This window comes from Pseudorca crassidens, chromosome 4 (assembly GCF_039906515.1).
Source record: "Pseudorca crassidens isolate mPseCra1 chromosome 4, mPseCra1.hap1, whole genome shotgun sequence".
NCBI lineage: Eukaryota > Metazoa > Chordata > Mammalia > Artiodactyla > Delphinidae > Pseudorca > Pseudorca crassidens.
Genome location: NC_090299.1, coordinates 145,710,854 through 145,726,483, shown reverse-complemented (window position 1 = coordinate 145,726,483; position 15,630 = coordinate 145,710,854). Strand labels below are relative to the sequence as shown.

General features: G+C 36.7%; 1 protein-coding gene across 1 annotated transcript in view; it reads left to right on the top strand.

Moving 5' to 3' along the window:
- Window positions 1-15,630, top strand: part of MMRN1 (multimerin 1) — a 66,992-nt gene that overhangs the window by 20,057 nt on the left and 31,305 nt on the right. Inside the window, exons 2-3 of the mRNA XM_067736964.1 lie at window positions 3,649-3,768; window positions 6,441-6,547. Coding sequence (XP_067593065.1) covers window positions 3,649-3,768; window positions 6,441-6,547 — 227 coding nt within the window. The remainder of the gene's footprint in view (window positions 1-3,648; window positions 3,769-6,440; window positions 6,548-15,630) is intronic.

The following is a 15,630-nucleotide window of genomic DNA, read 5'->3' as shown; positions in this document are numbered from 1 at the left end:
TACATATCAATTATGTCCATCTTGTTTAATGTATCATTTAAAGCTTGTGTTTCCTTATTTATTTTCATTTTGGATGATCTGTCCATTGGTGAAAGTGGGGTGTTAAAGTCCCCTACTATGTTTGTGTTACTGTCAATTTCCCCTTTTACGGCTGTTAGTATTTGCCTTATGTATTGAGGTGCTCCTATGTTGGGTGCATAAATATTTACAATTGTTATATCTTCTTCTTGGATCGATCCCTTGATCATTATGTAGTGTCCTTCTTTGTCTCTTGTAATAGTCTTTATTTTAAAGTCTATTTTGTCTCACATGAGAATAGCTACTCCAGCTTTCTTTTGATTTCCATTTGCATGGAATATATTTTTCCATCCTCTCACTTTCAGTCTGTATGTGTCCCTAGGTCTGAAGTGAGTCTCTTGTAGACAGCATATATACGGGTCTTGTTTTTGTATCAATTCAGCCAGTCTGTGTCTTTTGGTGGGAGCATTCAATCCATTTACATTTAAGGTAATTATCGATATGTATGTTCCTATTTCCATTTTCTTAATTGTTTTGGGTTTGTTATTGTAGATCTTTTCCTTCTCTTGTTTTTCTTGCCTAGAGAAGTTCCTTTAGCATTTGTTGTAAAGCTGGTTTGGTGGTGCTGAACTGTCTCAGCTTTTGCTTGTCTGTAAAGGTTTTAATTTCTCCATCAAATCTGAATGAGATCCTTGCTGGGTAATCTTGGTTGTAGGTTTTTCTCCTTCATCACTTTAAATATGTCCTGCCAGTTCCTTCTGGCTTGCAGAGTTTCTGCTGAAAGATCAGCTGTTAGCCTTATGGGGATTCCCTTGTGTGTTATTTGTTGTTTTTCCCTTGCTGCTTTTAATGTTTTCTTTGTATTTAATTTTTGATAGTTTGATTAATATGTGTCGTGGCATGTTTCTCCTTGGATTTATCTTGTATGGGACTCTCTGTGCTTCCTAGACTTGATTAACTGTTTCCTTTCCCATATTAGGGAAGTTTTCAACTATAACCTCTTCAAATATTTTTTCAGTCCCTTTCTTTTACTTTTCTTCTTCTGGGACCCCTATAATTCGAATGTTGGTGCATTTGATGTTGTCCCAGAGGTCTCTGAGACTGTCCTCAGTTCTTTTCATCCTTTTTTTTTATTCTGTTCTGCAGTAGTTATTTCTACTATTTTATTTTCCAGGTCACTTATCCGTTCTTCTGCCTCAGTTATTCTGCTATTGATCCCTTCTAGAGTATTTTTAATTTCATTTATTGTGTTGTTCATTATTGCTTGTTTCCTCTTTAGTTCTTCTAGGTCCTTGTTAAATGTTTCTTGCATTTTCTGTATTCTATTTCCAAGATTTTGGATCATCTTTACTATCACTATTCTGAATTCTTTTTCAGGTAGACTGCCTATTTCCTCTTCATTTGTTAGGTCTGGTGGGTTTTTACCTTGCTCCTTCATCTGCCGTGTGTTTTTCTGTCTTCTCATTTTGCTTATCTTACTGTGTTTGGGGTGTCCTTTTCACAGGCTGCAGGTTCGTAATTCCCGTTGTTTTTGGTGTCTGCCCTCAGTGGCTAAGGTTGGTTCAGTGGGTTGTGTAGCCTTCCTGGTGGAGGGGACTAGTGCCTGTGTTCTGGTGGATGAGGCCCTATCTTGTCTTTCTGGTGGGCAGGTCCACGTCTGGCGGTGTGTTTTGGGGTGTCTGTGGGCTTATTATGATTTTAGGCAGCCTCTCTGCTAATGGGTGGGGTTGTGTTCCTGTCTTGCTAGTTGTTTGGCATAGGGTGTCCAGCACTGTAGCTTTCTGGTCGTTGAGTGAAGCTGGGTGCTGGTGTTGAGATGGAGATCTCTGGGAGATTTTTGCCATTTGATATTACATGGAGCTGGGAGGTCTCTTGTGGACCAGTGTCCTGAAGTTGGCTCTCCCTCTTCAGAGGCACAGCACTGACTCCTGGCTGCAGCACCAAGAGCCTTTCATCCACACAGCTCAGAATAAAAGGGAGAAAAAATAGAAAGAAAGAAAGAGAAAAAAATAAAATAAAGTAAGATAAGATAAAATAAAATTATTAAAATAAAAAATTATTAAGAAAAAAAAAATTTTAAGTAAAAAAAAAGAAAACGGATGGACAGAACCCTAGGACAAATGGCGAAAGCAAAGCTATACAGACAATATCTCACACAGAAGCATACACATACACACTCACAAAAAGAGGAAAAAATAATATATCTTGCTCCCAAAGTCCACCTCCTCAATTTGGGATGATTCGTTGTCTATTCAGGTATTCCACACATGCAGGTACATCAAGTTGAATGTGGAGATTTAATCCGCTGCTCCTGAGGCTGCTGGGAGAGATTTCCCTTTCTCTTCTTTGTTCTCACAGCTCCCAGGGGCTCAGCTTTGGATTTGGCCCCACCTCTGCATGTAGGTCGCTGGAGGGCGTCTGTTCTTCTGCTCAGACAGGACAGGGTTAAGGGAGCCGCTGATTCGGGGGCTCTGGCTCACTCAGGCCGGCAGGGGAGGGAGGGGCACAGAGTGCTGGGTGGGCCTGCGGCGGCAGAGGCCAGCATGACATTGCACCAGCATGAGGCGCGCCGTGCGTTCTCCCGGAGGAGTTGCCCCTGGATCCCGGGACCCTGGCAGTGGCGGGCTGCACAGGCTCCCGGAAGGGGTGTGTGGATAGTGACCTGTGCTCGCACACAGGCCCCTTGGTGGTGGCAGCAGCAGCCTTAGCGTCTCATGCCCGTCTCTGGGGTCCACGCTGATAGCCGCGGCTCGCGCCCGTCTCTGGAGCTCCTTTAAGCAGCGCTCTTAATCCCCTCTCCTCGCGCACCAGGAAACAAAGAGGCAGGAAAAAGTCTCTTGCCTCTTTGGCAGGTCCAGACTTTTCCCCGGACTCCCTCCCGGCTAGCCGTGGCGCACTAACCCCCCTCAGGCTGTGTTCACGCCGCCAACCCCAGCCCTCTCCCTGCGCTCCAACCGAAGCCCGAGCCTCAGCTCCCAACCCCGCCCGCCCCGGCGGGGGAGCAGACAAGCCTCTCGGGCTCATGAGTGCCGGTCGGCACCGATCCTCTGTGCGGGAATCTCTCCGCTTTGCCCTCCACACTCCTGTCTGTGGCTGTGCTCTCCTCCGCGGCTCCGAAGCTTCCCCCCTCCGCCACCCGCAGTCTCCGCCCGCGAAGGGGCTCCTAGTGTGTGGAGACCTTTCCTCCTTCACAGCTCCCTCCCACTGGTGCAGGTCCCATCCCTAGCTTTGTCTCTGTTTATTCTTTTTTCTTTTGCCCTACCCAGGTACGCGGGGAGTTTCTTGCCTTTTGGGAGGTCTGAGGTCTTCTGCCAGCGTTCAGTAGGTGTTCTATAGGAGCAGTTCCACGTGTAGATGTATTTCTGATGTATCTGTGGGGAGGAAGGTGATATCCGCGTCTTACTCTTCCGCCATTTTCTCAAATCTCCCCTTACAGTGTTTCTTTACTGTCCATCAGTACAGTAATGAAGTAACATATGTTTTCTGTCATTTCTAGATATTTTAAAGCCAGATATCAAGTTTTCAATGTATCTGATACACAGTACTGACAGTATAGGTCTATGCAAATAACTTTGATGAAAAGAATTCTTTCTGACAATTTTTTTCTAACAAAAATGATCTCTTCCTTAGGAACTGGTGTGCTTATGTACATACCAGATTATCTCCAACAGTGATACTGGACAACCAAGTCACTTATGTTCCAGCTGGTAGAGGGCCCTGTGGCTGGACCAGTGGATCCTGTCCTCAGAGGTATGTAATATTTTTTGAAAATACCTACTTCTTGTACCATAATCATGTGTGGCCTGGAATATATAGAGAAAGTTAATCATCCCAGGTACACGTTAAGTATAGGAGGGTCAGGGTAGGGTCATCACATTAAACTGGAAGTATGATCTTAAATAAGTTAAAATGCAGAAACTAATTATACTTGCCTCATGTGGGTGTTTTTAGAATATGTGAGATAAATGGAGTAATATGTTTAGCCTAGTACCTGGTACTCTGTGAGTCTTCAGTGAATGTTAACTCATGTGTCTTTCTATTTTTACTATTACTATTACTTTTATTCTATGACCTGATCAACAATCCTGCCCTTTAATTCCATTAAATTCATACACAGTTTTAAAGGGCTATTGATAATTTCCCTTTCATACTAGGCCAAAGAGAAGTCCATAACTTTGCAAGCCACTAATTGCTATTATGCATGGTAAAGCAGCTAAGTAGGGCCTTTCTTCTTGTGTCTATTGTAATGACTTATTTAGGGGGTTTTGTTTTAATTATGTAATTGTCCTAAAATGTGGGGCTGAGTAATTGATAAATTCTCTGAATTCATACAGTCACAGTAGCTCAGCTGGGGGTGTTTCAGGAATGCCTGCAATAAAAACTAAAATTGTCATTCAGGCCATGATGGCTAATGTTATACAAATAGTCATACAAATAACTCAGGCAGTGAATCTGACACGTTGGCAATCTGGAACAGTGTGCAATAAGGATACATAAAATCAAGGTGTTTCGTAGTCCCTAAAGAAATAGCTAGGGCTCATGGTCCAGAGAACTAAGCATATCTTAGGGATTTGGGAGAGCTGAGCTCCAGTTCTGTTTCTGGCATTTACTCCCTTTGTGACAATTTCCTAGTCAACCTGAGATACAAAGAATGCACTGTTAATTCTTTAGTAATGAAACTATTACCACAGTAACCCCCATCATACTGCCCTTCTGAGTTCAAGGTGAGCTCTTTTCTCTCTTTAAACAAACTAGGAATAGGTATCTTTATTCTCATTTCTTATCTTTCTCTGCATTTGAATGGTTCTCTCCATTCACTCACTATTTCAGTGCATATGCACTGTTTGTCACTTTTTCTTTCTGTCTGAGCCACATACACCAGCAATCCGGTTTGCCAAAGCAGGAACATTGAGTCCAATAATAATGCAACTAACTGCTTGAGTTCACCCTAATAAACTCTAAAGAATCCTTTCCAAGCTACCTTACTTCCTGTTTAGCACTAGCTGTTGGACTAGATATGATATTTCACTGAACAGAGTTATTGGCTGAGTATAATTTACAGAAATAAACACAGATGAATGATTAGCCTACTTTCAGAGATGGAAGGAGTCTTACAGCTCATTTTAAAATTGAGGAATAATTTCACACATAATTAATTGCCCATCAGGTTATAGCAGAAACTAAAACCCAGTCTGTTATAATACATAATCCATGAGAGTGACTACTGTGGTCGCCCCATAGTCATACATAACAAACTCTAGAGAATAACAGGAGAGGCTAACCCATGCAGAGTGGATTAAAATCCTAGCTCGATAACTTTTAGAGGTGGGACTTGCAGCAAGTATTCCATCTCTCTGTTCCTCAGGTTCCTCATCAGCACGTCAAGATAATAATAATACTTTCCTCATAGAACTAATATGAGGACTAAACAAGATAATACATACCCATTTCACAGAATCATTTGATAGATATTAGCTAAATGTTGAAGTCATGGGGATAAGGCTAATATGGCCAAATTGGATTTATGATTTACATTTACATACATAACGCCTGCAGTTTAGGGCCATTCACTACTTACATTGATTGTTAATTTGAAATGTTATAGTTTCTTTATTTCCCTTTCATGGTTTCTTCTCAAAAACAACATTTTCTCATGCTAGATCCTCTTCCCTTCCTCACCTCCCTCGCAGAGAAATACTAGATGAGAGAAATAATAGATGGTACAATTTAAAAACTTGAGATATGAGAAAGTACAGGTTGAAGTCACAGTGGAATATCTAATTTGTTTTGAGTTATTTGATATTGATCTGGAGGAAAACACATCCTTTTAACTATAATGATTTAAGAAATAAGAACTAAAAAAATTATTCCCATAAACTTTTTAAAAATTAGAATTACAATAAGTTTTAACATTGGTTTAGTGAAAAGCATTACCAAGGGAAAAGTTATAGAGTCTTTAGAAAACATAATGATAGGTATGAATTTAAAATACCAAAAAGTATAAACCTTAATGCTTTTTGTAATGTACTTAAGGAAATCTAAGTTTGACAATAATATTGATGATGAAGATTATTATAATAAGAACAGATAACACTTACTGAATGCTTATTTTTTAAAAATATTTACTTATTTATTTGGTTGCATGGGGTCTTAGCTGTGGCAGGTGGGCTCCTTAGTTGTGGCACGTGGGCTCCTTAGTTGTGGCATGCAAACTCTTAACTGCAGCATGCATGTGGGATCTGCTGACCAGGGATCGAAACTGTGCCCCCTGCATTGGGAATGTAGAGTCTTATCCACTGCACCACCAGGGAAGTCCCTGAATGTTTATTATATTCCAGGTATCATCCCAAACACTTTTATTCCAATTGATAATTTAATGTGAGACAAATAATCTGTTTTCTCCCAACTGCTCTCCTCTCTAGATCTCAGAAGATATCAAATCCTGTGTACAGGATGCAACATAAAATTGTTACCTCATTAGAATGGAAGTGCTGTCCTGGATTCAGTGGACCAAAATGTCAGTTAGAAGGTATATTCTAATCTTAATTTCTTAATAACAATGAGAAGCATAAAACTTCTAAAGAATAAGCAACTGATTCCAGTGAAGAAAAGAGTTACAATTTATCTTTTGAACAAAGTTAATTAACATGTAGCCAAACTATCAAGACTGTTACTTTCTTCGAGCTTCCTAATTTAGTAGCTGTGATATCTCATAAGCTGTCCTTTAACTTCTCTCATCATTTTTATGTTGGTTTCACAGGATGAATAATTGGAGACCTGACTATATACCTTACTGTTTCTTAGCTATATGGCATAGACACATGCCTTGTTAAAATATCAGAAATCCTAATTGTATATGTTTAAGTAAACTGTCGTTAGAAGTGACCTTATGTAAAAATAAGATTACCCTCTAGTTTTGTTCCAGTTCAGTTATTGGAAATAATATCGTCTATAAATGAAATTCAGTTGTAAAGAATATACCGATATGACATGAATAATCCTGCTTTTTAAAAAATCTCCTAATGGAGCCATTTTTTCAACAGATTTTAAGGATTTTCTGGTGGCAAAAGGCTGATCAAGTACATGGTAACCTGCTGTGGCGTAGCATCCATGTGGCTGTTATTTTGCTTTGGGCTTTAAACAGGTTCCCTGTGAAACATAAGATAGGGCCTCCGCATACATATTTTAAATGAATGAATATTACAAGGAAGGCTATTAGCGGTAGTGGGGAATTCAATCAGCAGTGTAAGAGACTGTGATTAAAAATTAATGTAAGTGTGGAGAAACCATTATGATTCACATTTTACAAAAAGAAAGTTGTAATATAAAAGCTCTAGAAAACCTGCAGTTTAGTTAAGGATATTATATATGGTTCTTCTAGCCCATTCGTTGAGAATCTATAGGCAAATTTCACTGTAACGCTATTTATTCTGGATATGGCCTTAATTTCAAAGATGTTATAAAAATTTAATACATTTCCAGAGTACAGCATGAATATGTACTTCATTTATAACCAGGTAAAATAAAGTTTTAAACAAAATATCATCTATACCGAAAATATTTGCGAACAAGATACTTTACCATATTGTAAAAAAGAAAAACTCCAAATATGATCCTGCTTTCAAAGGATTTCTAATTTCCATGAGGTGCACAGATATACTCACAGCGGTAAAACCTATTTGTTTATAGTCTGTGTATGTCAGACGGTTAAGAGTATTTAGAATTATATTTCTAAAGTCTAAGATTAATTTTTATATTTCTCTCCTTATGAAAAAGGATTTTAATTCCATGATCATTTCTTAAATATTCAGTGTTTGTTCACAATATACCCTTCTAGAAATTTCGAATGTCGTTCCACACCCTATCGTACATAAGAGATAGGAAGCAAAGTCTGTATGTCAAAGAATGTCATGGTGTCCAGCTGATGAGGACTGTGTTGTTTCATGCTTCTTCCTTTTATACCTGCTAATCGATTATTAATCACTATGATGGACTGTATATGCCTAGGAGGGAAAAACATAGAATTCCATCATTATAAATATACACACAAGAGACGAGACGAGTTGACAGTTTTGAATACCTGCTACGTACTATTTTTCCCTTTTTTAGAAAAGTATTATATGAAATATTTAAATGGAATTCAAACAGTTTAGCTTTGATTGCTTACTAACACCTCATGTTCTAATGGATGCAACCTGTGGATATCTTTAATAATGGATTCACAAATCGTTATCTTGAATCCCCATTAACAAAAATGTCCCAGAACAGTTCTATGACTCTCTGTCACAATACTGTAACTAGAATTACTCATAATTCAGGTATGTGCTGATAAGCTGCTGTGGGAAGGACTTCTTTCTATTGAAATCTATGGTAGGAATAATTTTCTGATGGCAGATATGCCCATTGTGTCATTTTGTCACACAATCAACTCTAATACAACTGTGATTCCAAAAGAACCGACTGTTGCTCCCTACGGCATCCTGACCATCCTCATCTTCCCTTTTATTGAAGTACATAAAAGCTGTTGAATTCTTTATTACTGCAGTTGATGCACTGGTAGTATCAAGAACTACTGAGTCCCTTTGTCCCTTGAGCCATTCTTCATTATCTCATCTATCCTTGGAGCAGGGGGTGGGGAGGTGCACATATTTTCCTTCTGATTCCTACCCAATTATGTGCCAAGGTCCCCCTCCCCTTTTCATCACACTTTATATATGTGCCAACAGTCTTTTATTCTTATGTGGCAGAGAAAATTGTCAGGTTTCCTTTGACAGCACTCTCCACACTGTCTCATATGACAAGCAGCTCCAAATATGGCAAGAATAATCAGTGTGACTGATCCATTCTTTAAAGCTCTTCAGAGCCCTCAAGGGTTTGGAAAACCTGGTTATGTAGCTACCGTGATAATTACTTCAGTGCTAGTCCTTTACAACAAGAGGAAATTATTTTATTCACAGAAAATCTGTAAACTATTACATGAATTTCACAACTCCCTGTTTCCCCAACAAGTTTCCTCCCCACAACAAAATTCATTTCATAATAGAAAAAGTAACCATTTTAATTTCAATTGCAGTAGGGAGGTCTTTTTAAATATACAAAAAAATCGGTAGATGAGGAATAAAATGGAATTGCTGGCAACTGTGCTTTTGTTTATTTCTCCTCCTTCACTTTCTACCCTCTCTTTTTCTTTTTCTGTCTCTCTCTCTCTCTCCATAGACCCATCCCCGACCTGTTCGGAAAGGATGTTGTGATTCAAAATTCGGGTCCAAAGAATTTGAAAAAGAACAGATCCATGTACATGTATAAATGAATCACTTTGCTGTACACCTGACACTAACACAACATTGTTAATCACCTATACTCCAATATAAAATAAAGAGTTAAAAAAGAATCCGTGGGGCAATTATTCCGTTGTCTTATTCTCCAATATGCTGTTTCTAATATTACTAACCCTCCACAGATGCTCTTTTTGCTGCAACTCAGATAATCAAAATTCTGGTAATAAGTTCTAGATCAGTTTATTAAAAATATTAGTCATACTGTCAAGAAGAAACTAAGTTTTAAGAAGTCTAAGTGAATAGAGTTTTGCTGGGAGAAAAAGGAGCATTAAGTCCAATGGCAAAGTAACACTTTTTATATATTTTACATTTGTTATATCTTTTTGAGGGTCAACGAGTTTGTCTCAGAAAGGGAGCTAGATTTGTGATATGATATGCGAGAAAGATTTTTGAAATGTCAGTAACAACATACTTTTTAAGCCAATTTTATAAAAATTGCAATAATTTGCTTTTCCAGTAGATGTCTCTAAAATGTTCTCAAGTAGTCATTGCTCTAATGACACAAAGTACAGGAATTTAAGTTCAAAAAATGTTAGATCAGAGAGGAGGAAAAAAAAAACTTCTTTGCAAATCTGTTTTTTAAAAATCTACTCAGCATATGGTATTTGTTTTTCTCTTTCTGACTTACTTCACACTGTATGACAGACTCTCGGTCCATCCACCTCACTACAAATAACTCAGTTTCGTTTCTTTTTATGGCGGAGTAATATTCCATTGTATATATGTGCCACATGGGAAGCATCCGCATAGCACAGGGGGATCAGCTCAGTGCTCTGTGACCACCTAGAGGGGTGGGATAGGGAGGGTGGGAGGGAGATGCAAGAGGGAGGAGATATGGGGATATATGTCTATGTATAGCTGATTCACTTTGTTATACAGCAGAAACTAACACAACATTGTAAAGCGATTATACTCCAATAAAGATGTTAAAAAATAAAAAAACAAAGTCCAGTCAGCTTTAATCAGATCCTCTATGTAGGGAAAAGATATTTCATAAAATTGTGCTTTATAAAATCTATCACAGTTATTATGAATGTTAAAAAATGCAATTATGCAGTAATTGGAATAAACTAACCCTGCCATATGTTATGAATATATAAAAATATTTCATTTCACAAGTGTGCACTAATTCAATAAATTATGTAAGAGCTATTGTAAGTAACAATATAAATATGGGGCTTCTCTAGTAAGATTATTTTAAATATTACTCCAATTACTATGCCATAAAAGTTATAATATTTAAAACAGAAAAAACCCTGTATTTCTTATATTTTTGTATATCTGGTTCTCCTCGGTGGTGATTAATGCTTTCCTCTTTGAAAAAGAACATTACCTCCTGTAAGCATCTTTGCTCAATAAAATTATGATACATTTAGTCAAAAAACACCAGGGACCTTTGTTGCATAAAACTGCATTCTACTGTCTAACTACTAAATCTCGGTAAATCTTTACATATGTACTGAACATCGTCATGCAAGCATTCAGTTGATATCAAAGAATCAGCTGGAAACCCGTCTTGTCAAGCCACACAGGAAAGTTTGTTTCTAAGGCAGAGAGAGCAAGCTTCCTCATTACTGAGTTGCCATTAATGACTTCCACGATATGCCTCAAAGGCCTGGAAGGAAACAAAAAAACACCTCACAAATAATACCTGTCTAATTAAAAAAAAAGAAAGAAAGAAAAAGCACCTAATAAGAAAACGGTTGCTCTTGACACTTGCTGACCTTGCTTCTCTAAGTCCTTGATCCACCAAGATCAGAGTTTCTAGTGCAAGGGAAAAAGAGTAATTGTATTGGGAGAAGAGAAAAAAGAAATCCAATGTTTAAAATATATTGAATTTTTTTTAAAATGAGAAGTACATAAAGATCTCTGGAAATTATTTGACTTAAATAAATGCCCTTCTGTCTCAGCTCCAATACCTTAGAAAGGATCAAAAAAGAAGAGACAGAAATTTGGGCCCTGTGGAACAAAGTAAAGGTCTGTGCTTAAGTGCAAGATAAGATACATTGCCTGGAAAACCTAGAATCGTGGCAGTCCTGTGGTAGAGAATACGTGGGGAAGACAGAAAGATTGCTAAATGAAAAAATAAAAGAGCATCGATCAACCAGGAATTTTATCACAGGAGAGTAACTGACTCCGCTGTCAGAGATCCTATCAGTGCTTCTCCACCAGCTAAATACTGAGAAATAAATTGGGATGAATGCAAGTATTGAACTCCAGTCAACAAACAGAGCTAAGAAAAGATAACAAACTATTGAATTTGCTAAACAGGTATTTCAGGTTTTCACAGACCCCATCCAATGAATTCCAGAGAAAAGAGGTTCCTATGACAACTGGATCTCAAAGATCTTTGTGTGATGCTTAATAGTTGTTTCTTTTACAATTAGGAGTATAATTTCCTCACCTATTTCCTCCTAAAACAATTAATTTAAAAATAACTATAGCTAAGAGCAAATGGAAAGTTTTATGCACACACACACATAATCACATTAGTTTTTGTAATTCAATATCGAAAGGATTTTTCCAATTACATTTTCTTTCAAATCAGTCTCTTTAAAACTTTACAAAAATATGGAGAAATTTTCATTTTTATTTCATAGATATTCTGTTTCCACATACTGAGGAGTGAATCACCAAAAACGAGTGTGCAAGAAAACTGAAGACTTCCACTCAATACTTCTGTGTGTTAATCTTTATCCCTTTCAGTTTATTTCTTTTTTTTCTTCCTGAAAGCTTTATTTAATTTCTCTTCTCCTACTTGTCACTGGTTTAAAATTTTTTTCTTCTCTTTTTAGTTTTTATTTCTAATTTGCTGATTTTCTCTGGTATGTCACTTTCTATCCTCTCATTTGCCGTGCAATAGGATTTTTCCAGATTGCATGAATAAGACTTATTTGAAATTCTTTTGACCCTAAGGTCAATAGAAAATTACTCTTGAATTCTTTTTGTTTGCCTCTTTTCTGTTCTTGACCCTTTCCCTCTAACCTAGGTTTGTTTTCACTTCTTGCACATTCAGGATCTTGCCTGGGCTGAGTGGCAAAGCGAGAACTACGACTTGATGAATTACCCCCCCTCAAATAGGAATGGAGCACACGTAAAATACCCCCTACTTCCTCTTGTGTGAGTGTATGTGTGTGTGTGCGCGTGATTCCCTGCTTTGCCAGTACTTTTCAAATGGAGAATATTCAATGAGATGCAATGTAATAATCTCTACATTAACTATGCAAGATGTAATACTTTGTAAAGAGATGAAGAGACCCAATTTCATTAGAATATGATAATGCAATATAAAATAATGCCTTATGATTTATAATAAAGCTTTAGCGTAGGATTTTTGAGCCCCTGGAAATAAACCCTGTGTAAAATGCTGTCGTGATTTTTATTGCGGTGGTTCCACCTTAGTCAGGATCGTGACTGCCTCAACCAATCTGCCTCTTGATTATGAGGATGGGGTAAGAAGGGGCAGGGGTCATATTCAAACATTTGACAACCGACTCAGTATCAATTAATATATACATTAATATAAAAATCAAAAATTAAGAATGCATTACTTTTTATTTTCTTAAGTTAATGCATATGTTTTCTATATTATAAACTATATACCAAGTAATATAAGCCATAACACAAATCACTCGTGTTTCATTCAAATAATTTCTAAACAGCTTATTAATTTCTACAAATTATTGGTGTGCTCTTTCTTTTGACATGGATGACACCAGCTAAATGATGTCAGAGAGATGATTTAATACAGGTCCATCTCCTTTAGAGATTTCGCCATCAGATTTAGAGCCATTAGGTGACAGGAAATCTCAGTATGTTTATAATTTCTTTTAACATCAATGATATTGCCATCCTGCTGAATTATCTACTGGCCACTACTGAGTTAACAGTGATTGCATTCCTTTTTTTTCAGTCCTTAAAAGAGTGTGTGCATTTTTAAATATTCAGTATATTTATTATTAACTAAATCATAAAAATTCTTGTAGGAATGTCCTATTTAATTAACTCATAGAGCTTTGCAAACATCATTTGGTCAAATTTAGGGCATCATAAATCAAGGAACTTAAACATTTATTATACTTTTGAGTTTTGTCATAAAAATTTCATTTTCATATGATTTATTAGAAAATCTGTTTTCTCATGTAGTTTATCCCTTATGAATTTTTGTGTCAAATACTATGTATAAACATTTTTCATATGTAAAATATCTTTTATCAGTTTTCAAGTTATCTCCAGTTTAAAAAGGGGAATATTTTTTTCCCTTATAAAGTTAAAAAAGGATTGACATTTCTATTAGACTGTCATTTCTGAAAACCAATTCTCTTTTTTCTTTTTGTAAAAAACTTGTTTTCCAAATGCTAAACGTAAAACTGATTTGAAATGATATTCTTATATCAGAATTATTTTGTCAGGTAACTTCCATAATATTTTTCTTTTCTGAAATGATCTACTATTTCAATTATATGATAATGTTAAAAGTTCTAGTTTTTTCTAAATATTTTTATTTTATTGATTTTTATTAACATACTTGATAAAGTGTTTTTGAAGTTTTTTATTTCAAAAGCTTTGCTTAACTTGAAAATTTTTATTATTACAAAAGCTTATTTCATGAGACTAATTTCATAAAGTTCTTTAATATTTTTCTCTTGATCACAAATGAATTTTAACAGAAACTGAATGTCATTATGAGGACAAATAAGTCTAGTAATTTTTATTTTACTTTTTTCATATAGGCTTGTATTGTAATTTTATTTAGATCAGTATTGAGGGTTTACTTTTTTTATTAATCAATTAATTTATTTATTTTTGGCTGTGTTGGGTCTTCGTTGCTGCGTGCAGGCTTTCTCTAGTTGTGGCGAGTGGGGGCTACTCTTTGTTGCAGTGCGCGGGCTTCTCATTGCGTTGGCTTCTCTCGTTTGGAGCACGGGCTCTAGGGCATGTGGGCTTCAGTAGTTGTGGCTCGTGGGCCTTAGAGCTCAGGCTCAGTAGTTGTGGTTCACGGGCTTAGTTGCTCTGCGGCATGTGGGATCTTCCCGGACCAGGGCTCGAACCCGTGTCCCCTGCATTGGCAGGCGGATTTTTAACCACTACGCCACCAGGGAAGCCCAATTTTTATTTTAAATGATACAAATTCATATCATTATTTGAAATCAACATTTATATATTAAGTAAAAATAGCCCACTAATTTTTATTGAAAATCAAGCTGATTTTATTTCAAAAATACTAATTACATTTTAAATTGAATTGATTTTTGATATTGACATTTTTGACTTTGATATTTTATATATCAAAAGATGTCCAGACTAACTGATTTCTGCACTGTATATTAGATAATCCAGGACTAGTTTCATTATGAAAACATTTGTTTTTTTCTCAGATTCAAAAAATTCCAACTCATGATATCTAAAAGAAATACTTTGAAAATTTAAACTTTTGTCTCTTCCAGTGTTTTCAATAATTGATTATAAATTCTTTAATAATATTTAGCAAAAATTATGTGCTGAGGACAATTAGTGCTAGCAAGTAAACTAAAGTAAGTACCAAACAATTTGGAAATTCTAACTACTACATAAATCACACATAATGATAAACTGATGATTCTGCCAAAACATAGAATGTTTCATAAACTCTATGTAGTGCGTGAAACGGGCCCAAAAAACTGCTAGTTCTGAAAAACGGTTCTCGGATGTTATTATAATAGGAATTCCATACATTTATCATGTATCCTACAAGATATATCTTTATTCTTTATCGTGCATCCACAATTAACTTGGAATAAGTTAATATTTTGATTTTTATAATTAATTGTATCACTTATTACACTTTATATATTTGCCAATAGGTATGGCTGTATTTCAGTATTTTAATAATTGCTAGGTCACACCGGTGCATACTGACTAAATACAGTTTTGGAGTTGGGGTATGTGGAATGTTACCAGGTGGGAGTCAGGAGCTATAGCCTAGGCTTTGAGTGGAAAGGCCCTTTTATTTCTGAGACATTCTACAATTGTAAGTGGACTCTGGGTTTGATCTCTGGGGAGGTGGCTCAGACACTTCACATGCATCCATGCTTAGGAGTCCCTCTTCAGGGATCCTGTGTCCTAACAACAGAGGGAATAATATCATCTATACTAGGGAGTCACGAACAGTGACAGTCATCCTGCACGTCCACCCCGCTTCACTGACTCCTTGTAAAGGCCTGCTTCTCTATGGAATGGTAGGAGACTAAAGGTTTTTATTCACTAGAGTTTTAATAAATCAAGTCTTTAACAT